General features: G+C 40.9%; 2 protein-coding genes across 3 annotated transcripts in view; one reads left to right on the top strand and one right to left on the bottom strand.

The window, feature by feature from the left end:
- The window catches only part of tnfsf10l (TNF superfamily member 10, like), a 28,425-nt gene extending 26,962 nt beyond the window's left edge, over window positions 1-1,463 (top strand). For both annotated transcript variants that reach the window (XM_036597189.1, XM_036597188.1), the window contains exon 5: window positions 581-1,463. In XM_036597189.1, the coding sequence (XP_036453082.1) occupies window positions 581-1,038 (458 nt within the window). In that variant the 3' untranslated portion in view covers window positions 1,039-1,463. The remainder of the gene's footprint in view (window positions 1-580) is intronic.
- A 15,339-nt stretch (window positions 1,464-16,802) lies between these two features.
- The window catches only part of clcn5b (chloride channel, voltage-sensitive 5b), a 32,036-nt gene continuing 25,399 nt past the window's right edge, over window positions 16,803-23,439 (bottom strand). Inside the window, exons 11-13 of the mRNA XM_036597117.1 lie at window positions 20,837-21,235; window positions 19,917-20,133; window positions 16,803-18,091 (exon numbers count right to left, since the gene is read on the bottom strand). Coding sequence (XP_036453010.1) covers window positions 18,001-18,091; window positions 19,917-20,133; window positions 20,837-21,235 — 707 coding nt within the window. The 3' untranslated portion in view covers window positions 16,803-18,000. The remainder of the gene's footprint in view (window positions 18,092-19,916; window positions 20,134-20,836; window positions 21,236-23,439) is intronic.

The raw sequence follows: 23,439 nt of genomic DNA, 5'->3' as shown, positions 1-23,439 counted from the left end.
CTGAAGAGGCAAACTTCAGACACCAAACATGTTTTGGCTAATCGTCTACATTTGAACTAAGGGAAGATAATACAATAATAAGATTTAAAAAGCTATTTGTCTGGGGGGTAAGCATTTATTTGCTCAGAAGAACACTATATTAGAATAAATACAAATAACAGTAGTACAATAAGAAGTGGTTTTATGTATGTCAGTGTGTTTATTTGACCATTTCCAAACCTCTTCTCATGGCAGCACAGTATTATTTTGCAGTTATCATCTAATACCTAGTTTTGCTAATCAGTACATTATGTTAAATCAAGTTTGCTTCTGATGGAATTTAAGAGTTCCTGCGATGGCTGACTAGCTCACAAAATATCAACTTATATATCAAATTCATATTAATTGTTTAACGTGTTTATGTTCATTTGCTACTGGCAGATTTTGCCAAGATAAACGGTTTTAAACAATGTGTTTAGGTGCCTAAGACTTTTGCACAGTACTCTATGTCTTTCTCACAGTTGTACGTGTGCTATGAATCTCTATTTATTGATTGAACATATCTCTTTTTCTTCTCTCCCACCCACCGCATTCCCTTTAGGTGTAACCTCTCTGTATCCCAACCCCCAGCCGGACCTGCACCAGTCTTGCCGCCACCCCGTGCGATCCTGGGCCAACCAGAGCTTTGGGGCGCACCTCCACAACATGACGCTGGCCAACGGGCGCCTTCGTGTGCCTCAGGACGGCCGCTACTACCTGTACGCTCAGGTGTACTTCCGCTATCCATCACCCAGTGAGGGCGAGCAGCACAGCACCAGCCACCAGCTGGTCCAGTGCATCTATAAGAAGACCTCCTACCTGAGGCCCATCCAGCTGCTGAAGGGTGTGGGCACCAAATGCTGGGCACCGGACGCTGAGTACGCCCTGCACTCTGTGTACCAGGGGGGTCTGTTTGAGCTCCGCGCCGGGGACGAGGTGTTTGTGTCCGTTTCCTCTCCATCCATGGTGCACGGGGAGGACTCCTCCAGCTACTTCGGAGCTTTCCGTCTGGACCTGTGAGGGGTAAATTAAAAAGACTGTTCCAAAACTACAATACCCACAAGGCACTGGGAGGATTCTTTTTTTTTTTAAGTTGACCCTGGGAGATGGATTAAACATTGCTTTGTTTATTTTGCCTTTGATCAATCAAGAATTCTTTATATATATATGTGAAGGAAGTGGTTTTCAAGACTTTTGGACACCGTTTATTCTTTTTTTTTTTAAGGCGGAAGAATGTATGTATATTTCTAAAACCACATCAAAGATGTGGATCTTGGAAACGGTAGCAAAAATGAAAAAGGACGGCAAGCATGGCCAGGACTTCGCAAGGCTGCATCTGTGCCAGTCGTGTACACGTCAGATGTTCAGAGGTGAAAACGGAGTTTTTTTCCCTTCACCCAGAGCACGGCGTCTGGGTACATCGGATTTAACACATTTAAAAGAAAGAGAGAGATGTGAGAAGAGAGGGGATGACAGGTGGAATGTGGAGGAAAGAGGAAAGAAGACGAGAGGCATGCAACATTACCGGCCTCGCATGGCTCTGGCAGCCAGCTACAGAGGAGGAATTCACTCTGGCCAGTCCAGCCAGTGGAACAGCATGCTTTCACAGATACAGGCCTAAAAACAGATACCACCAACAGGGATATATATACACATATACGTAATGCAAAAGGCCTTCACTGCAACAAATATATCTTGACAAGTGAAAGCATCTTAAAGGGGAATTTTTTAAAACATTTTTCAATCAAATATAGCCATTTTTATGTATCAGTTAACCTACGTGACTTTTTATATGGAATGTTGATAATGGTAAAGTAATGGTAAATCTGAAAAAAATAGGTTAGAGATAAAACATCCTGCTGTGCCCATTCTGCCATTAATGCCATTTTTTAAAAATGTTTTAGGCCAAAAGCTTAATCTCAGAACTATCATAAAGCAATGTCTTGAGCATCAGGCAGCATATTTATAACTATTTTGTGTATGAACCTCTTTGAGGGAGCTTTTAGATTCTTAAACTCTTCAGACTCCTGGTTCCTATCACCAGCATTGTGAACAGTACTGAAATTTTGCATCAAACCACGAAATGATTTAATTATGTAGAAATTTAGAAAAATCTATGAAATTCCCTTTTAAATTTAGTATTATGTCTAATGTTTCTCATTATGAGCCTGTTGTATATTAGATCATTCTTTTAACTTATTTCAAGTAAGCCTTTCTCGATTACTACATAATTGCCCGATCACAATTATATGAGCCAATCATAATCATTTCAGCTGACCGCAGTCATTTTCCAGTTGTCATATGTTTACGTTGCAACAAACAGAATGTGAAATTGGTGCTTTTTCATCTGTTGGTTGGATGTAAATAAAGAAGAAAGCGCATTTATCGAGAGCACCTAAAATTTGATGGTCAAAAACTAACAAAATTCTGGTGTAGTAACACCTTTAGAGGCTAGCAGTGAGTATTTTTTGAGCTCCAACTACGTCTGTTGTTAGTTCAAAGCTACAGTGGACAGGAAGCTAGATAGCTAGGCAGTTGTCTACTTTAGGTATGCACTTTAAATAGTTGCATATAATGAACAAAAGAAAACAATCAAATAGTTCATCACAATTAGTTATATGGCAATTAACTGGCAGCTAAAATTTCATGATTATCACAGGTTTAATTATAAGTTTTAATTATTTTAAGTTATTTTATGGTGTGAAATGGTGTTATTCCATGTCTTATTTAAAAAAAATCTGATTTCTTCTTACAACAATCCCATAATGACACATTTTAGATATACTGACTACATTGAGAATGCTTTGACATGCCAAGATATTACTTTTTGCAGTGCTTGCAACGCACCGTAAGGCAGAGATGCAGGTGCATGCTGGGATATGTTGATCCTTCCATTAAGTCCTCACAGACTCTTCTATAAATCAAACGCACCAACATGTTTACTTTCACGCTCCAACACAAATCATGTACTCCCACTCTAGGCCTACTTTCTGAAAGCAGACACGCCTCATTCGCACAAACACAGGCTCGTGCCCTTACATGACTGGCTGTTGGTCATCTGTGATAAATATTAAAAAAAACAAAAAAAACAACTTGCTCCTCGCTCTTTGGTCCATGTGTGGTCAAAGTCCTAGGAAAGGTTAAACAAACAGGGTGCCGCACTGTTTAAATGTCACACACCCGCCGTCTTTTAATGCTTTGTTTTTTTCTTAAGCTGCGCACGAGCGCACACACGTAGAAACACACGATGTCACATGGATGTGGATGTAAATTCCCTCTCTCTCTCTCTCTTTCTCTCTCTCTCTCTTTTACTTTTAGTCTGTTTGGTTGTACCTGTGTATATATACAGCAGTATGCTATTTAATTCTTTAATTTGTCTCATATATTGGGAGTGAATGTATAGCAGTCCAGTCACCTCCAACCTTCTGACTGAGGCTTTGGAATCTGTGTGGCAGATTCATAAATTGTCCTATCCATGCTCCACAAATGCATTCTTTCATGGCAGCTGATGCTTGGTCAGACAACCTTTGCAGAACTCTGACAAAATTCCATTCAACCCAATGGGAATATGTAGTACACAACTTGTCAAATCACCTAAACTTAGGGTGTATTATTAATTTCCAATGGTTTATTTTGTATACACTGGCCCCAAAAATGTATTTGGACATTTGTGCCATACTTAAAATGCATTACATTCAATGTGATAGGAAACAAAACGTCAAACCAAGTTGCATTTATTTTAAATGTACTGTTCCAAGACTATAATTTTCTTATTGTTTGAGCCTTTTCTTTGCAATATTATTATTGTTTGAGCTATTTCTGCTGCAGTTTTGCACTTCAAAGTTCATGATCCCATCAGTGAACACAAGCTCAGCAACACCAATATAAGAAAATGAGCCCAGGACTTACAGTTTCCACCTCTGTGCTTTGCATCACTCTTAGTGGAGTCTGGTTGGAATTCTTCTCCAGGTTTCTCCACATAAAGAGTCAACCCTCAGTCTGATGTTGTTCTGAAAGTGTTTCTCTCTGAAACAAATACCATTTTGTCAAACATTTAAGGAAGTACCCTAAAGAACTTCATTGGTCAAACAGTTAAAGTGTCAAAATACTTTTGGAGGTCACTAACTGGTCACACTCTTAGGACAGATCTGTGTAGTTTATTTGTCATGTAAAGACCTAACATAAGGCTGCAGCCTAACAAAGATATAAACAAAGATCTAAATATCTCATTGGGTTTAATGGGCTCTGCGTTCTGTAAAGCTTATCCAACCTCAACAGTTGCTATGAAGGAACACATTTGTGGGCGGAGCGGTCAGTTAGCCTCCTGCTCAAGTCAAAGGTTTAAAGGATATTGTGCGAGCAAAGGATGACTGTAAACAAGAGGAAAAATGAACAGCTCGGTGAAGGCCAGCCAGCGTCTCTGCCAATACATGCCGTTTGATGGACAAGAGAGCAGGGGTGCGGCCATAACTCTCCAGTTTGAATGGCCAAAAGCATTAAGTCTGGTCACAATGGTGGTTGAACAAAAGGCCCAGTTGGACCTCACTGTAAAATGTAAATGGGTTATTTTTCTTCCCCTCCTTACTGGACTCCAGCCCTTCAGCTTTCTCTGATAAAGCCACTATTCCACAGGGGCCTGTACCAATACACAATGCACACAGTTGGAGGTATTTGCCTTCCTTTCCTGTGGACTCTGCTACGAGCCATGCTAGACGTTGTATATAAATCACTGACTCCATCCGTCAACTGCAGCAGTCCAGTCTGGCTCGACATCTTGGAAAGGGCAAACACGCGCCATCAGCAAGACGTATTGTGCAACAGGCATTAACCATTAGACTCAGTATGATGAAGAACGTCACTCATCATAGATGCCAACGCTACGCTGGTTTGAGCATGTTACCAGGCAAGGCTGTCGGACAAATCCTCTCGAATTTATTCCTGTGTATTACAAATGAGTTTGCAGAGTTTGAATGCAAACAGACTACCACAGCTTTAAAAGTGTGCTATGATGGATACCACTAGTGCTCTATAAGAACTGCAATCCTTGTGCCTGGATTTGTGTAGAAGCTGACTTTCTTGTGCAGTTGTAAAAGAGAGTTGGCAAATTCAAGTATGCAACAGGCCAGAAGTATGGAAGCAAGCAGTTTCAAAAATATTTTACACTGAAGTTAGTTTGCCTACAACCAGTGCAGCACACATTTACCAAAGACATTTTTCAAGAATATTCCACTAGGTTTCAGTAAAATACTCCTAATCTAACATACTCTATGGGAAATACCTTCACTCTATGTTAATCATTGTCTCTTATATTGTCTAGTTTTGAATTATTTACGAACTCCTAATTTAACACACACCTGATTCAGTTCATCAGGCCTTCAGGACCATCTGAAAGTGAGAATCAGGTGGATCTAATAAGAGCTTCTCAGCAGAAGAATCACCAGCTGCGAAACAAATGATGACTCAGACAATACTGCTGAAGACATTTAGTTCTTGTTTACACCTTGCATCAACATGTTTCATGTCTGGATCGTACTTTGGCCAAGCTCTGTTTCCACTTTTCATAAAAATGCATTTCCAGTGTGACAAGGTGAGAACCAATTTCACCTTCCTGCATAAAAAGCACTTCAGCACATACATTGTTCCCGTTTAGCTCCATTTGTGTTTATACCTGTTAGTATAATAAAGCTTGTGCAAGAAGGCACTCTGTTCTGTGATAACTCCAGCCGGGCATATCCCCATATAGACCACGATCCAAGGATGGATCATGGTCTCACAGTGCCCCCCACCTCCACACTGTGACAATAACGCAAAAACTAACAGGAAAAAAACTGCATCTGAAAATAACCTTATTAGCAGCTCATGTTTATGTCACTTTGAACAGCGTGAACAAACAAAATTATTGTATGTACAATTTTGAATTAAGGGGGCTTTTGATTATTTTAAAATATGAGGCCCCCTGAGTCCCCTGGCAATCCAAGGGCCCCGGGCACTGGCCCCACTGGTCAGTAATCCATCCCTGTCTGTCTTGCATCCCCTTGTTTATCCTTTCACCTGCTAGTCAGCACTCAGCAGACGCATTTCTGCTCCCGTAATTGTATGCAGATACAGAAATCACACTTAAGGTACAAACGTCTTAAATGTGGTCAAGATCCATCTCTGACCACCTCCAAACGTAGTTTAAGTGATCTGATCGCAGCCTGATCACAATGGTGTATTTACATGCAATCAAGTAAAATCCAAATGTGATCCGATCACTGAAAACACGTTGACGCAATGGTGTAAACAGCCTCTTAGTCAAACCTTTTGGTTAAACATAGATGAGCAATAAATCTCTACTTGTGAAAAAAGAACATTGTTTGCAATTGTTGCTTCCAAACGTTTGGCCTGAAGTATAAGTTTAAAGGGAAACCTTAAATGTTAGGAGGCTTTCAGCTTCAGATAAAACTGGGCAATATGTACACAAACAGAGGTTCTTTAAACTTTAGAAAGATTCTTCACATTCACAGATCTTGTTTACAAAAAAAACTTCCACTAAAAGGTTTTTTAGGGCAGTTGTTTTCAAATTGGTCCTCAAGGCCCCCCAGACGGCCCACCACCTCTCAATACGTAGGGATAGAGAAAAAATGTGGACTGTCTGAGAGGCCCTGAGGACCAGTTTGAGAACCTCTGCTTTAGGTATCCCAAAACTGGTTCTTCTATGGCATTGACAGCCTCTGAGAGGCGAGGGTGGGGGGGTGGGGGTGCGTTCCATAACAGCACTGTGGAACGCTAGCTAGTTTCTGTTAACACCCTTGGAATTCCACTACAAATAACCGAACAGAAACCTCTAACCCCAGTTTGTTATCTCACAGTATCCCCTTCTGCTCTGAAGTCCTCAGGCATTTGCGTGTGGAAATTTGGCCATCTGTCTATACAGTAGAGGTAACATGGAAGCGTGGACAGGGTAGAGAATATAGTACAGAATATTCCCTGGCTCCAATTGAATTCCAGAAGGGCTTGCCTTCTCAACAGTGAGGAACCAAATGTGAAAAAGGTGGAAGAAATATGTCTTAAAGTGAATGTGTATGTGTGTATTTCTTCAATGATGATTGTACAAACAATGGATGTAATGCATAAAATGCCCAGAGTTGAAATGAAATTGAACTGTGTGAGTTCTTTCCTGAGAGCAGACGGTATTGTGGTGAAGTTTTGGAAGAGTCGAATGTAGTCAGAACCCAGTGAGCAATACTGAACAAAAGGGCTATTGTTTTTCTGTTTCTGCCTGGAGCTATATAAGTGCATTTTTTTTACCCTTTAAAAGGTCTTTAAATCACCAAACTGTGGGTCTGGGCTTTCCTTTGATGAAAGATAACATGCACTGTTTACCACTGTTGTTTTCTCACTGTAAAAATGTACAAATGTGTGGCGGTTTATCTAAACTGTAGAAATTTCCTTGATCTGTCATTTGCATTTTTGAGGGTTTTTTTTAAGTGTTATTTCTAACAATTAAAGTGCTTGTCTCTCAGCAGCGAGTCACTGGTGAGTGTGTTGACGTCTAGACGGTATCCCTGTTTTTTGTTACTCATCTGGTTGCCATACATCATGTTCTTAAAAGACTTAAAGCTCTCACACATACACTTCAGTTTAAGATCACTCCCCCATCCAGCTAGCGCCCCCTCCTCTCTCATAAGTCTCTCAGACAACCCGAGCATGAGTCACCATCACTTCTGCTGGGGGTCCCAGCCCCCTCTCTCACTCACACATACACTTACAGCCCACACGGTCATTTCCACAATGACAGACCACACACATCTGACCACCTCAGGACTGACCACACAAGCACACACACATTGCGTTTTGATCTCCCACTCTTTGCCTCTTTGTCCGTCAGACAAACACACATGTATATACACTCCCCTCATTGTGCCCAACTACAAACATGTACCCCCCAGAGGCAATTCAGACCTGACCTCACATACACTGACCCCACACACTCCGGCCTGCTCCATTCACTAGTCCATTCGTCCGACCAATGTCATCTTAAACCTTGAGTGCCGTTCACTGAGGCATTCCTGTCTACAAATGTGTCATTGTCCACCGGAATACTGTGGAATGCCATCGGAAACCATGTACAGGCTGGCACTGTTCAAATCCCTCATCCTCCCGACGCACAAACGGCCGCCTCGCCCTCCCTTGTTCACATTTGTGCAGGCCGGGGGAAGAGTAAACACAAACAAACAAGAACAAACAAATGGGACAGCTGGGAAGGCGAGAGCAGCCAGCAAGCCCCAGACTGAGCAAGGCCTTTAGACCTACAGTACACTGTGAAAATAAAGGTTCTTCAAGTGTTCTTTTCTCGCACATGCTGTTCTAGGAAACAAACTTTAATTTCTATAGAACCTTTACATTATATGGAGGTTCTTAAAACTTTAAGAAAGTTTTTCACACATGTTCTAGGGTTGTCATCCATTCAGGATTTTCCTGGACTGCCCTAGCTTTTGTTGTCTGTGCAGGGAAAAATATTTAACCGCGATTATTCTTATATTGTGAGTGTGATTTACATTACCATAAATTGTAAAGTCCAGGCCTGTTATTTTCGCCGAGAAGATCCAAATATCCACGTTTTATGGCTTGAGGCTTGAATGCCAAATGTAGTGTGCCAGACTGCCAGTTAGTTGTGGTTGTGATGGACACTGCACATGGGTATTTGGTTGCTTCTGATTGGTCTAACTCATCTACAGGCCATTCACAAGCTCAGTGTTATTAGATTAAATGTTCCCACTTAAAGCTCAAGACAACATTGTGCATAATATAGGCTATAATTAAAATTGCAGCTGTTGCATTTTGAACTCTTAAGTTGCGCTTTTGATATAAAAACGATTCATCTTTCAGCCCTAACTATCGGTGACATGTTTAGATACTAGGCAGCACTGCAATGCAATAACTGAGATGATTGGGTTCTGTGGATAAACTCACATCTATCTAGCTTAGAATACATCACAAGCACAGCTACGCATGTCTGATTGTGGGTTTAGGAATTTTACAGAACTGAGGTCAACCTTCTCATATACAAAAACGTTTCTTCAATGAATCATCCTGTAAACGGCTCTTTTGGGAACTAAAATGGTTCTTCCATTGTTTTGCTCCAAAGAACCCTTTCTGGCAACTTTAAGACTGTAAAGTCCTGTTCATTGCCAGCACCTTCAGGTTGGCCTGGAAGAGCAGCCCACCTCTCACTGTTAAAGCCAAACCAAGAGAGAGCTGCACCTGAGCAGGAAGGCTATGAGACATGGTTTATAAAGAGAGCTTGATTAATGGCTGAAGGGAGCATGAATGGGATTCTGTATGTACAGCATTGCTTAAACCTTTCCAAAATACAAAACTGATCATATTAACTGGGAAGTCTACCAGTTTTTCAAAAATACATAATTTAATGGTTACAATGTAAACATAAGAAAATGTAAACATAACAAAAAAGTCATTCAGAGAGGTTTGATGTGAAATGCTCTGTTTTAGAGAAATAGTCAGAATTGTTCACAGTGGTGGCGATAGGAACCAGACTTCTGAAGAGTTTAATGCCTCTGAAAGCTCTTTCACAGAAATTTACATGCTGCCTCATGTCTGACACATTGATTTATGATAAAGTTTTGGCTTAAAATGTATTTTAATCCATTTCTTTTAATCCACTCATGGCAGAGGGCTACATGCAGAGTGCTGTAAGGCAAAATAGAAGAAACAAAGGGAACTTTTTTTCAGATTTATGGCTATTTTACCATCATCAACATTACATATAAAAACTGAGAAGACGTGTGGGTTCACTGGTGGTTTTCCATAGTAAACAAAATGGCTCTACTTGACCTATGACCACCACTGTAAAGAAATCTGAGTTTGTACAGTGCGCCACTTCAACTTACTATTTACTGTAAGTTCCTCTACAATGAATCACTTCACACCGAGCCACTCTGAATGACTGTTTACATCTTAAGGACCAAATTATTCAGAAAGTTTGAAAAATGGTCCCCTTTAAGTGAAAATCAAATTTGTACAGTTTTCCACTCACCACAAACAATTAGCCATGACATATTTCATGTTCAAAGTTTACTCCAAGTTAAACTGATGCTACGTAGGCTAATGTTCTTTTGTCCATGTTTATAGAAAACAGTACGCCATGCAGTATCAGGAAGAACATAAGCAAGTCTCATTAACAACTCAACACGACTTGCAACAAGTATTTGATGACGGCATGCAGTTTACATAAAGCTAATTAGCATAAAAGTGTTCATTACTTGTTAGCTACATTAGCCTTGTAGCTATTCCTTTAAGGAAATGTACATGGACTTCTGTGCATGAAGAAAGCTTGTAATGTTGGTGAATTTCCTCAGGGAATCATTACTTAAATCTTTCTAAAAAGGGTTCCTGATCTCATGACCTGAACAAAACAAATGCGCTTTGTGCAGAAACAGTATACTCAGGATAACGCAGGTCATTATGAAGATTAATCGCCCATATTAACCCTGCAAAAAAACATCCATAGGCGAGTTTTTGAGGACTTAGATGTAATCCTCTGTAGTTCAGAACGGGTCCTGCAATTTCCTTCAAATGCTGCGTATTACACTGACAAGCATATGGAACCAACTTTCAACTGACCAAAAGCAGCCTGACAATTTGGGGGATTTTCTCTGGATCTGAAATATGATTTACATGTTCATATTGCTGTCCATTTCATTTCGTAAATGAGTCTTTGATTGAGTGAAACCAGAAATGAGGCATGCCTGATTCCTCACATATTTCATCACGCACACACACAGACAGAGAACAGCCCCAGTGTGAAATGCTTCAGATTTATTCAAAATGACCAAAGATGTTTTCAAAATGATACTGGCAGTCAGTCAAAAAACAAGCAATTATAATTTCTTTAACAGAACACAGTGTCAGCTTTGTACAAAATAAATATCAAGTTATAGACCCATTTTGCATAGTACTCAAAAATGCACTAATTAACCTTCAAGACGTTCTGGGCCCGGCTTCACAAAAACGTACCACAAACATCACTGTAAGACATTAGAGTGCTCAAGACTATTCCAACACTGATGGAAACCAGGCCCAGCAGTGGAGTGCTTTCGAATAAAAGCAGGGTTATACTTTGTTTTGATGGTTGAGCTTATAAACATACGTTCAAATATTAATATCTGATTAACTTGATTGTCAACAGCATTTGGGTTAGAATTAGAATGGAGACTATATTGTTTAGAATAAGTTTAGGGATATGTTTTCTGAGAAGGAGAAGGTTGAGGGGTATGTTAAGTCTTAAGGAAAAGCAAAGTTTAATTTAATTTATATTTAGTTAAATGTAATTTAAAGACAAAGTGCACATCAACAAAGCAGTGGACCATCAAAATAATGTGCTAACAAAAGTAGTGGTCCTAAACCTGGCCCTTGAAGAACACCATCCCTACACATTCAGCCATTTTCATACTGAAACATTCCTCATCCAACTAATCAGCGAATTAAAGGAATAGTTTCAGTAAAGTGATGCTAAGGTTGCCAACAGTGAATGAAAGTGAATAGTCACCAGCATTACATGAATGACATCAGGGATGGGTAATATGATTTTTTATTTTAATGATTTATTGGTATCATGATAAATTATGTCATGTTACATCACAATACGCTTTTCTAAGAATATCATGTCATGGATAAAGTCAGCTCTTAAAGAAAACGGACAAACTGTAGTTTCATTACAAAGAGAGCACAATTAGGTCTGTTTAACTGGATTTAGTGTAGCGCAGTAACTTATCCAACTTCAGAAAAACTAAATATTGTGATGCACATTGTGTATCGTGAAAATGTATCATGATATTATACTTTTGCCATATTGCTCACCCCTAAATGACATCACTGTAATGGGTTGCTGCCAGCTTCCTTTCACTGTTAGTCATGTTAGCATGTTTGGTCAAACTGTTCTGTTAACAAGCCCTTCTTGAGTTGAAGTGCAGGAAAAACTCTAGGATCAGGATTGGGAAACACTTGGATAAATCAAGCCCACTGAAAGCACTCAGTACTCCATGTCACTACAGCCAAAGAGAGAGGTGCATCTTTCCCTCAGCTGGCGGTTCCTCACGGACAGGAGATAAAAATTTGTACTAGTTCTTGTAACAGTGGTCCCTTTGGGACGAGTCAACCCGTCACTCCCACTCTCCAGCAAACGAACAGAGAGAAAACACAGGCACCTTTTCCACAACGCCTCCCAAACAGCGTTCAGCACTCAATTTGCTTTTGGCTTTTTGCTTGTTTGTCTTCCTGAGTTTGAACAGCACATTAGTTACACGAAAGCCCATTTTGGCAGGTGGTTAGTAACCACAGCTGGATAAAGCACTAACTCCTACATTCTTGCACAGGGTGGTGGGCCACATTCTGTAGATAAGGAGCAGAATGGGGGGGGGTCTGTGGCATGTCCTGTTGCAGTCGACATTTCATTCAGCCCTGGGCCGCGACCTTAAAGCCAATCGAGTGTTGGGTTACAGCAGAGAAGCTGGTACAGCTCAGTAAGCCAGCAGAAATGAGCGAGGCTCCTTCTGGCCAAGTTCTCTCTCTCTCTCTTTTTCTCCCTCTTTCTCTCCCTCTCTCTCTCTCATAACCCCTGTGCCACACAGAAGGGACCTTTGTGAAAGCGATCCGGCTGCTGACCAGTGAGCGAGCGCTGTTTAATTAACCTTCTCTCCAGCCTCTCTCACCACACTCTCCTGTTTTCTCAGGGGGGGTCAGAAAAAGAAAGGCATAATCTCTCATTCCAGCACACCTTACACACACACACACACACACACACACACACACACACACACACACACATCTACATACTCAGCAGAGAGGGGGGGTTCCTTTCCTCGACTCTATTATAATAATGCAGAATCGCTGTTGTTGCACGGCAGGCCCGGAAATTGGCTCTCTAAGAGTGGAAGAGGGCTGGGTTTTCAGTGAGGGGGGCCAAAACAGTTGGGGAACATCCTGGCGACCGCTAGCCCAGACGAGGGGGAACAATAGTGCCTCCGACCTCACTGCCCCACACACACACAGAAAGAGAGAGAGAGTGCATGTATAAATGGTGGAGAGAGAGCGAAAGACAAGAGAGAAAAGAAGAGAAAAACAGAATGCAAGAGAATGCCGGAGAGAGTAAGACAGAGAAAAGAAAAGAGAGAGGAAAATGTGAGAGCGGTGGAGAGAGCAAGAGAAACAATAAGACAGCATAAGAGAGAAGAGAGAGCATGTGCAAGAGAATGGTAGAGAGAGCAAGAGTGAGAAAAGAGAGGAAAAGTGAAAGCAAGAGAGAGAATAAGAGAAAGAGAAAAAGAGGCAGATAAAGAATGAGAGACAAACAGAAAACAAGAGAGAAAAAAAGAGTGAGATGTAGAAAAAGACAAGAAAAGAGAAGAGAAAAGGGAGAATAAGAGAGACAGAATGGGAAAGAGAGAGAGAGAGACAGAATGGGAAAGAGAGAGAGAGAGAGAACACAGAATGGGAGAGAGAGAGAGAGAGAGAGAGAGAGAGAGAGACAGAATGGGAAAGAGAGAGAGAGAGAGAGAGAGAGAGAGAGAGACAGAATGGGAAAGAGAGAGAGAGAGAGAGAGAGAGAGAGAGAGAGAGAGAGAGAGAGAGACACAGAATGGGAAAGAGAGAGAGAGAGAGACAGAATGGGAAAGAGAGAGAGAAATAGAGATGTGGCTTTGAACGCTTTTAATAGTGCATAAAACAGCTGAAATGCCCAAAGAGAGGAACAAATTTATTGAAGTTACAAAGAAGGGAGGTGTTTAAAAGCATGTGAGGACAATAGTGTTAGTGAGCGTGCGGAGGATGAGGACTACAGTAAATAAACTGCAGGAGCCTCTCCCAGAGCCGGGCTGCCCTTCCTCTCAGAGGAGCGCACTCTAATGTCATGATTGGATTGTCAGCGCTGGTGAAACAAAAGGAGCGAGCGATCAGACGAGATGATCTGCCGGGGTTGTGTGAGGTCACAGCGAAGGCAGGCGAGGAAGACAGTGGATTAAAGGCTACACCCAGCATCATGCTCAGCGGGTGCAGAGCATAAAACGGAGTAAAAACAGTGCTGAAAGGTCCACAGACCCCACCAACACTGAACTGATTATCAGTAATCAAAATCAGTGCCGTGAAAAAGAGAGATGAAGTCCCTGAAGCAATGACGCCATGAGAGCATCTCATAACACACAGAGAGAGAGAGAGAGAGAGAGAGAGAGAGAGTGGGAGAGAGAATGTGGAGAGGAGAGAGAGGAGAGAGAGAGAGAGAGAGAGAGAGAGGAGAGAGAGAGAGAGAGAGAGAGAGAGAGAGAGAGAGAAGGTGGGAAAGAGAATGTGGGAGGGAGGGAGGGGGAGAGAGAGAGAGAGAGAGAGAGAGAGAGAGAGAGAGAGAGAGAGAGAGAGAGAGAGAGAAAATCAAAAGGATGGAGAGGAAAAGAGAAAAGAACAAGAGACACAGAAAAGAGAAAGTGAGAGAAGAGAGACAGAAAAAAGAAATAGAGACAGAGAAAAACAAAAGATAGACACAGAAATTAAGAGAAAGGAAAAAGAGAGCTAGGGGAGAAAGGGAGTAAAGAGAAGAAGAAGGGACAGAAAAGAGAAAGAAGAAAGAAAAAGGATAAAAAGGACAGAGAAAGTAGAGAGAGAAGCTAGACAGAGAAAGAGAAAATGAAAGAAATAAGAAAGAGTGTGAGAGCAAGGATAAGAAAAAGAAAGAAAAAAAGAGGAAAAAGAGAAAAAAAAGAAATAGAAAGCGTATGTGGGAGTGAGTCTGTGGGTGTGCGTGAAAAAGAGCGGAGTTTGAGAAAGACAGAGAAAGAAACAGTGTCCTCTAGTGGCGAAAGCTGTGAATGACAGTCTGCGGGTCCATTAGAAAACTGAAGATAAAACCACTGCAGGAGCCGCAGCCTCAAACAGTGAAAACCTGAGCAGCTCCTCCACTGCGCTACATAACAGACACAGTCATGTACAGCACTGTGACAGTGAGGCGCCTGAGACCATACTGACAAACACTGAGCCTCTGAGGTCATTACACGAGCAATGGATGTGAATTCTAAGTGTCCACAGCTCATTATGGACAGGAATTGAGTGAGCTGAAAAAATTAGCTACAGTGAATTAAAATCATGACTCAGGACACAAATCCCTTCAACATTTACAGCAGCGCTGGCTGCAGGCCAGTTAAAGTCAAGCTCACACATGAACAGTTAGAAACTGGCACAGGACAGCAACACTTTAGGCTAGAATTACGCAAGGTATCTGAGCTCTGGCTCAAGTCTGGGCAGAACAGCGACAGGACAGCAGCAGTGAGTTCTTTCTGCGAGGCTGAGAGGGTGATTGAGTGCGAGGGAGCGCAAGACAGAGTGTGTGACTTTTAAACATGATACACCCTCGTCTCATCTCTCGCCCACTTCCCACAGCGATTGTCTGACCCAGGCAAGTTCAGACACGTCACCTAGAACACAAACACAGACCACTGCAGAACTTTCCCAGAATGCCTCGCCTCACCTCACCTGCCATGGCTTCCTACTGAGATCACACAGAAACCTTAAAGGGAAATTCCACAGATCAAACATTTCTGCATAATTAAATCATGAAGATGTAAACAGTGACTCAGTGTGGTTTCAAGTGAAATTATCTGTTCCAGGGAAACTTGTGAAGGATTGTTCACAGTGGTGGTGATAGGAACCAGATTATTGGCTGTTTAATGCCTCTAAGAGCTCCCTCACAGAAATGAATGTGTCAAACATATGCTGGCTGAGATGTTGTTTTAAGACAGTTTTAAGGTAATGTTTTGGCCTAAAATGTATTTTAAAAAATACATTCGTGGTGAAGAGGTACATGCAGGTTCTTTTGAGGCAAATGTTTTCTGATTTACCACTATTTTGCCAACATTATGCATAAAAAGAAAGCAGAAGACATGTATTTTCACCAGTCCTTTGGACAGTAAATAAAATAGCTATTTGAGCTGTGGACATCACAACCCCTGGTTCCTATTAGCACCACTGTAAAGAAAAAGTCTGTACATTTCTCTACAATTAACCATATCACGTTTCACTCTGAATGAGCAATGGCTGAAAATGCAGAAAGTTTTAAAAAAAAATTGGTGCAATTTGCTTTTAAATGAGTACAAAATGAAACAAAATGCTTAACACAGACTTCAAGATCCCTGACCAAATGATGACTGTTATAACCTCAGAAATGGTAACCTTACAAAAGAAGAAAAAAATGCTGATGTATGTTAATGTGATTTTTTTTTCCCCCAAGTAATTTGTATTTTGGACCATTTCTATCGGTCCATGTGCAATAATTTATTCACTCAATGTAAAAGGTAAAGAGTAGCTGGTATTTTCAAATTATATCAAATAAATAAATAAATAAACAAAAGTAGGGTTGGGCAGCATGACAATATTTTATTGTATCATGCTAAATGACATCACAATATGCCACAATAAGCTTTTCTGAGCATACTGTCAATAGGGCTAGGTATCATTCAAAATGATATTGATACAAACACCAATACCTTAACTTCGATACCGATTTGTTAATGATACTGCCCGTTGATATCGAGGTGCTACAAATGAGCAGATTTACTGACCACAACAGACTAATTAAGAAGCGCTTACGTTAATGACATGCATAACGTCGCTGTCCAAAAAAGAACTCAATTTTTTGCTGTTTTTATTTTTCAGTATGATTTGAGCTCAGCAGCTGTCCTTTACAGTGTGTGGAAATTTCATTATGATTGGATCAATAGAAATGCTCCAAAACTGCTTCGAATAAAATCTCTTTACATTAACTTACATTGAAGGTAAAGAACAATTTTGCCTTTTCTTTTAAAGTTACTGTTTTGGACAGGAACGACATGCAGTATCATTTAGACAGCCAATCAGCTGTATAAGCATGATTATTGGCCCACTGACACTGATAAAACTGACTTCTTAGAAATTGAATGCCATGAAATTTCTCAATACTTTCAACAGTATTGAAGTAATTTGGTCAGTAACAAGAAATGATTTCATCAGTACTTACAGAACACTGAACAGCTGCATATTTCATTACAAAGAGATCAAAATTAGCCCTGTTTAACTGGATTTAGTGCAGCATATGAAATGTTAAATAAAAATCAATGTATTCATCGCTTTTGATAACATTTTAAGTGTGGCATTACAGATTCTGTCTGTGCCAACATATCACACTCAGAAAAACTAAATATCATGATACATATCACATAATGTAAAGATATCATGTATAGTGATATTATATTTTTGCCATGTTGCCCAACCCTAGTTATGAGGTTTTGATATGACAGTGATGAGTGATTTGTGTTTGGGTATGTCTAAGCATGGGAATGTATTAAAACAGGCTTTGGTCAAATAAGGAATGTTTTGGTGATATTAGAGGCTTTAGGGAAAAAATCTGGATCAAGGAGGGTGCATGTGGAGTAACAGGTACTCCAGTGAGTGCATGTGGATGTGAGTGTTTATGTGCTTATTAGAACAGTCTTCGGTCTAGACAGGCATTTTTGGTGATATGGTTTGGTGGTATGGTGGCAGTGTCATAGAGATTTGCACCAGCAGTGGTTTGCGCAGAGTAACTGGTCCTCCAGTGGTGTCCATGGTGTGTGTGTGTATTAGTGCAGCAGTCAATGGCAGGTTGTGTTTAATGTCAACAGCAGTGTCTATGCCTTTCATATGCTTTCCCATCAATGCCCTCCAGCTTTAAGCTAAGCTGGAGAAGAAATGAAACCTCCAGTAGCGGGACATCGTGTCCAGGCTTGCCCCGCTCTGCTGGTATAAAAGCAGCCTGGAGCCATGCTCACACTGTATCAGTAACACAAACCCCACAATACCTCCCACACAGGCACATTTAGGTGGCGACTGGACGATCCTATCCAGGCTCAGATGAGTGTTCATATGAAGGAAACAAGGTTTCTGTACGAGTCTCTCCTACCAAAGTCCAGAAAACAATCCTCCTCAGTTAAACAGGATAGAGTCAGGATCTCTATTGGCCATCTGAGCCATGTGCTTCAAAATGTCCTTCTTAGTGATGATCCCCAACAGACGCCTACAGAGAGAGAGAGAGAGCGAGAGAGAGAGAGAGAGAGAGAGAGAGAGAGAGAGAGAGAGAGAGAGAGAGAGAGAGAGAGAGAGAGCGAGCATGAGACAGAGAGAGCACGAGACAGAGAGAGCATGAGACAGAGACCAAAGAAGGGGGCAAGAGACAGAGAGAAAAGGGGAAAAGGCAGAGAGAGGTGAAGAGAGAAAAAAAGAAAAGGGAAAAGGACAAAGAAAAAAGCAGAAAGGATAAGAGAGAGAGAGGGAGAGGGGGAGAGAGGGTGGAAAAAAGAGAGAAAGAGAGAATAAGCAAAGAGGCAGAAGGATGAAAGAGAAAGGTGGGAGAAAGAGGGGAAAGACAAAAAAGGGAAAGACAGAAAAAGAAAAGTGAGATAAAGAAATTGAGAGAAAGAGTGAGAGAAAGAACGATGGGGAGAGAGTGAAAGCCAGGCGAGGGAAGGAAAGAAAGAAAGGAAAGATCGTGACAGTCACAGAAAAAGAGAGAAAAGATTGACAGGTGAAAATTATTTCAGTTGAGCAGTAACAAAAACAACTATCCTGACAGCGACACACAAATATGAGAAAACAAGACAGAAGAGCTTCGTTAGTTTTACTCTAGAACAAGAAATGTGTGCTCACTTAGACACACGTATGAATATTCAAGACCACATGCGCGCGCGCGTGTGTGTGTGTGTGTGTGTGTGTGTGTGTCCTGAACAGTTTCTCAATCCCTCAATCGCTCACAGATGTCATTTCCATTTGTTGTGCTGGGAGTAAGTCTGGCTCCAGGGATGCAAAGAAAGATAAACAGCCTGCTCATCTTTCACTTGCGCGCACACACACACACGCACACGCACACACGCACACACGCACACACGCACACGCACACGCACGCACGCACGCACGCACGCACGCACGCACGCACGCACGCACGCACGCACACACACACACACACACACACACATCCATGTCAATCCCGTTACGTTAAAGGCAAAACACAGCCCAGAGATACCTCTGCTGGAGGCTATAGAGAATAATGAGCTGAGAGATTGTGATTTCACTGGTCAAAGCTACAATTAGTATGTTTTCAGTGCTCAGTGAGCCAAAGTCAGGAACCACCCAACTACCAGTAACATGCTTAATGTTAGACTGATCTCCCCCATTATCATTTTTTATTAAAACCGGGAAGCCCAAAACATTTGGTCTGTGTGGGCCCAAAGTGCAGTGTTAATATATAGTGGGCTAGGAGCCAAAAAAGGTAAATAAGTACAAATAAAGAAAAATAAAGAAAAAGAAAAAAAAAAATTCAAGATTTTAAAAATACTCCCACCTTCAAGATACATAATCAGAAGGAGGCTTTTCCTAGCCTTTAAATTGTAAAATCTGACTCTAGCGACCACTCCAGCTCCGCTGTAACATGTAAGTGAGCCCGTTTACAACAGACATAGAGATGGTTAAATTTTCATTTTGGCCAGAGTGTCATTATAAACTGAACCAAACATCCTTAAATAATAATAATTGTGTAGCATTGGGGGTGAAGCTTGTCAATATTGGGTGATATTAGTGGCAAACTGATATACCGTTTGGGCTCTATTACTCAGTTATAGACAAAAATAAAAAACAACAACAAAAAAAAAACGTATATATATTATATATATATAAAAAACACAGCAACCAGAAAATACAAAAAAAGAAATCAAAGAGGAAAATAAACTGATGTACGCCTAATACATATATATAAAAAAAATGCGCTGAAATATGTTCAGGCCTTGCATGTAAGAATCAGTTTGCGTCAGTAATTGACATTTTAAAATAACCATATTTTTAATACACACCCGTTCTGTGTGACGAGGCACTGGCGGAGGCCAAGCTTGCGGAAGATGTCCACAGTGATCTCCATGGGTGTGTGGTCAGTGATGACCAGAGGACTGAGGTCCAGGATAGGGCGCAAATTGAGTGGAGGAGGACCACCCTGGTGCTGTGAAGGAGCGTGTTCGGTGAAGAGTACACGCGATGCTCCTACAATGCCATCCTGGCAACAACGTGCATTATCTAGAAGAGAGGAAATAATGGAGTTGTTTTAGGGTTTAGGGTTTTCACCTAGTATAATCTACGAAGAAAAAGCATTGCTAATAGAATTACACACTAAGGTCAACATGCCCAATGCCAAGGGGTATAAAGTCTCCCAGCACTGGGCTGTGAAGCAGTCAAACGGTGCTGTCTGGAGTGATGGACCACTATCCAATACCTTTGGGATGAGCTAGAGTGGAGTTTGTGATCCAGAACTAATCTTCCAACATCAGTACCTGACCTCACTAATGCTTTTGTGCCCGAACGCAATCAAATACTCACAGCAATGTTCAAACATCTAGTTTTAAAACCTCTCCAAAAGAGTAGAAACTGTTACTGCAGCAAAGGGGGTACAAATGTCCTATTAAAACCTTTTTAGAAGAAATGATGGATGAACAGCATATGATGGATGTCTACCTACTCATGCTCAGGGGAGCTTTTACAAGTCATTTTATACTCACTGATTTGACTGGAATGGGAAACTGTTGGAGAAAAATATCTGAATAAAAAATCTGCCCTGATAATGCATACAGAGCTTACTTTCTTGTTTTATCTTGCATAACTGGAATGCCTGGGAGGGTGGCCAAGTTTTATGCTAGAATGATTCTGGCCATTCCTTGGCTTCGCCCTCTGTCCACACTTTCAAACAAAAAATGAACCAAACATACACTTGAGGCCTGCTCACCTATTGATATCACCAGGTCCCTTCGCAGCACAAAGCCCACTAGCCTCTGAGACTGATGTGAGACCACCACGGGGAAGCCACTGTACGATGTGTCAGATATCATCCCCTCCACCTCCTCCACGGTCATTCCATCCAGCGTTAGGACGGACAGTGGAGGGTCGTTCCTCCTCGGTCGCATCACGTCCATGGCCAGCGTCTTTTGCTCAAACTCCTCTTTGGGCTCCAGGAAGGGGTAACCGTTGAGGCGGATGTGTGCCTCGTAGATGCCCTCTCGGCCCAGAGCGTCCGCCACCCACTTACTAGTCATGGTGGCCGCCATCAAAGGCACGATGTACTCCAGTCCACCAGTTAGCTCGAACATGATAACCACCAGAGAGACGGTCATTCGTGTAACACCACCTTGATGGAGGTGAAGACACAGTGATAATGGTCAGAAAGATTGAGGGTTAGTAGCTGTCATATGATATAGGCAGACATAGGGCTCATTCTCACATAACCACCTTGAAATATGTCCATAATTATTTGAGTGCCATAAGCATCACACAGATCAACTGGAGCTCTGTAATAATTCACTCTTTAAAAAGATGGTTCTTCAATGGTTCTTTAGCAATGACAATGGTTCTATATAGAACCGTGAACACTCAAAGAATTATTTGCATGCTTAAAGTATTCTTTGCATGGTTAAATGGTTCTTCAGATTGATGGAGAATGTGTTGTAATATAGAACTGTTTTCAAAAAGGGTACTATATATCACCAAAAAGGGTTCTTTTACTGGTATAATGTCAAGCTTGTAAGAATAGAAGAACACTTTTTGGTGCTACGTAGAACCCTTTTCAGAAAGGTTCTATGTAGAGCCATATACAACACACTCTCCATCAATCTGAAGAACTATTTCACCATGCAAAGAACCATTTAAGCATGCACTCTTTAAGTGTAATGGTTCGATATAGAACCATCGTCTTTACTAAAGAACCCATGAAGAACCGTAGTTTTGCAATTAAAAGTAAGAGTAATAAATATCCATAACTAAATAAATGTAAAAAATCAGTTAATTGCTTTTTTAATTAGAAAAAAAAAGTTTTTATTACTATCTAACAGTTAAACCTCTTTATTTTAATGTTTTCCTTTTTAAACTTATGTGGTACAAGCAAAAGAAAGACCTTAATGGGTGTCATTGTGTTCCAGTAATGAGAAAAAATTGCAAAATACTATTTTTTACAAAAATATACATTGTAATATTAAGCTTTAAAATTAGTCAGACACAAGTATACAGATTGTGAAGAGTTGCCAAAAAAAAACAAACAAACAAACAAACAAAAAAAACACACCATATATTTTGAGATCTGAGCAGAAATGAGAATTTGGTCATTTAAATTGGTATTTTTCACATTCATGAGAATAAACTATAGCTAGAAGGTGTGACTGGCACCTAAATTTGGTGCAAACTGGGTTAAAATAATAAAAAAAAGAATGACTAGAGGGAAAGATGAGGGAAGGCCAGAAGACTGAAGGAGGGTGATATATTAAGAGATGGACAGATGATGAGAGAGAAAAAAAGAGGAAAGGGTAGAGGAATAAAATTGATGAAGAAACTGTAAAGGGATGGTGAAGGGACAAGGAAGAACATAAAGAAACAGAAAAAAAAAAGAGATGGACAGATGAAAGTAGAGAAAGTTATCAGGATGAAATGAAAACAAAGAGGAGAAACAGAGAGGAGGAAGAAAAGAGACAGATATGAGGACAAAAACTGATGAGCAGAATGTGCAGGAAAGGTGAAGGGAAGAGAGGGAAGGCAAGAAAGACTGAGGGAGGAAGAAGAGCAATGTACAGATGAAAACAGAGAAAGACAGCATGATATAGAAAGGAAAAAAGAGAGGCAGGAGAGGGGAAAGGAGAAGGAATAAAGGAACGGAGAGGAATACACACGCAAAAAAATGAAGAGTAGAGTATGCAGGGATGGTTAAGGAAAAAGAAAGCACAAAGATTGAGGGACAGAAAAATGAAAAGCGCTGGACAGATGAGGGTAGAGAAAGGAAGCAGGATGGAAAGAAAGAAAAAGAAGGAGGAATGATGAAAAGGGAAGGAATAAAGAGAGAGAGATGAAGACAAATATTAGGAGAGTGTACAGGGAGAAGAAAGGAGAGAAGATTAAGTAAGAAATTAGATAAGAAAGATGAATGAAGGCAGAAAAAAAAAGAAAAGGAGGAGAAACAAGAGAGAGGGAGAGGAATAAATGGACAGAGATGAAGAATAAACATTGTTGAGAGCCTGTGCAGAGATGGTGAATGGAAAAAGAAGGACAAAGGCTGATGAAAGAGAAAGGCAGCAGAATGGAAAGAAAGAAAGAAAGAAAGAAAGAAAGAAGAAGAGAAGGAGAAACATTGAAGGGGGTAAAGAAACAGGTGAAAAGAAAAAAAAAAAATGATATAAACGTGCAGAGATGGTGAAGGAACAAGAGAGAAAGAAACATTAATCGAGAAGGCAGAATGAAGGGAGACAGAGAAAGTGTGGAAGGAAATGAGAAAGGGAGTGGAATAAAGGGAGAGACAGGAAGAAAGTTTTGATGACGAGTGTGCAGAGGCAGCCAAGCGCTCTCACGAAA

This window comes from Colossoma macropomum, unplaced genomic scaffold, assembly GCF_904425465.1.
Source record: "Colossoma macropomum unplaced genomic scaffold, Colossoma_macropomum, whole genome shotgun sequence".
In the NCBI taxonomy this organism is placed as follows: domain Eukaryota; kingdom Metazoa; phylum Chordata; class Actinopteri; order Characiformes; family Serrasalmidae; genus Colossoma; species Colossoma macropomum.
This window is presented reverse-complemented; position numbering and strand designations above follow the sequence as displayed.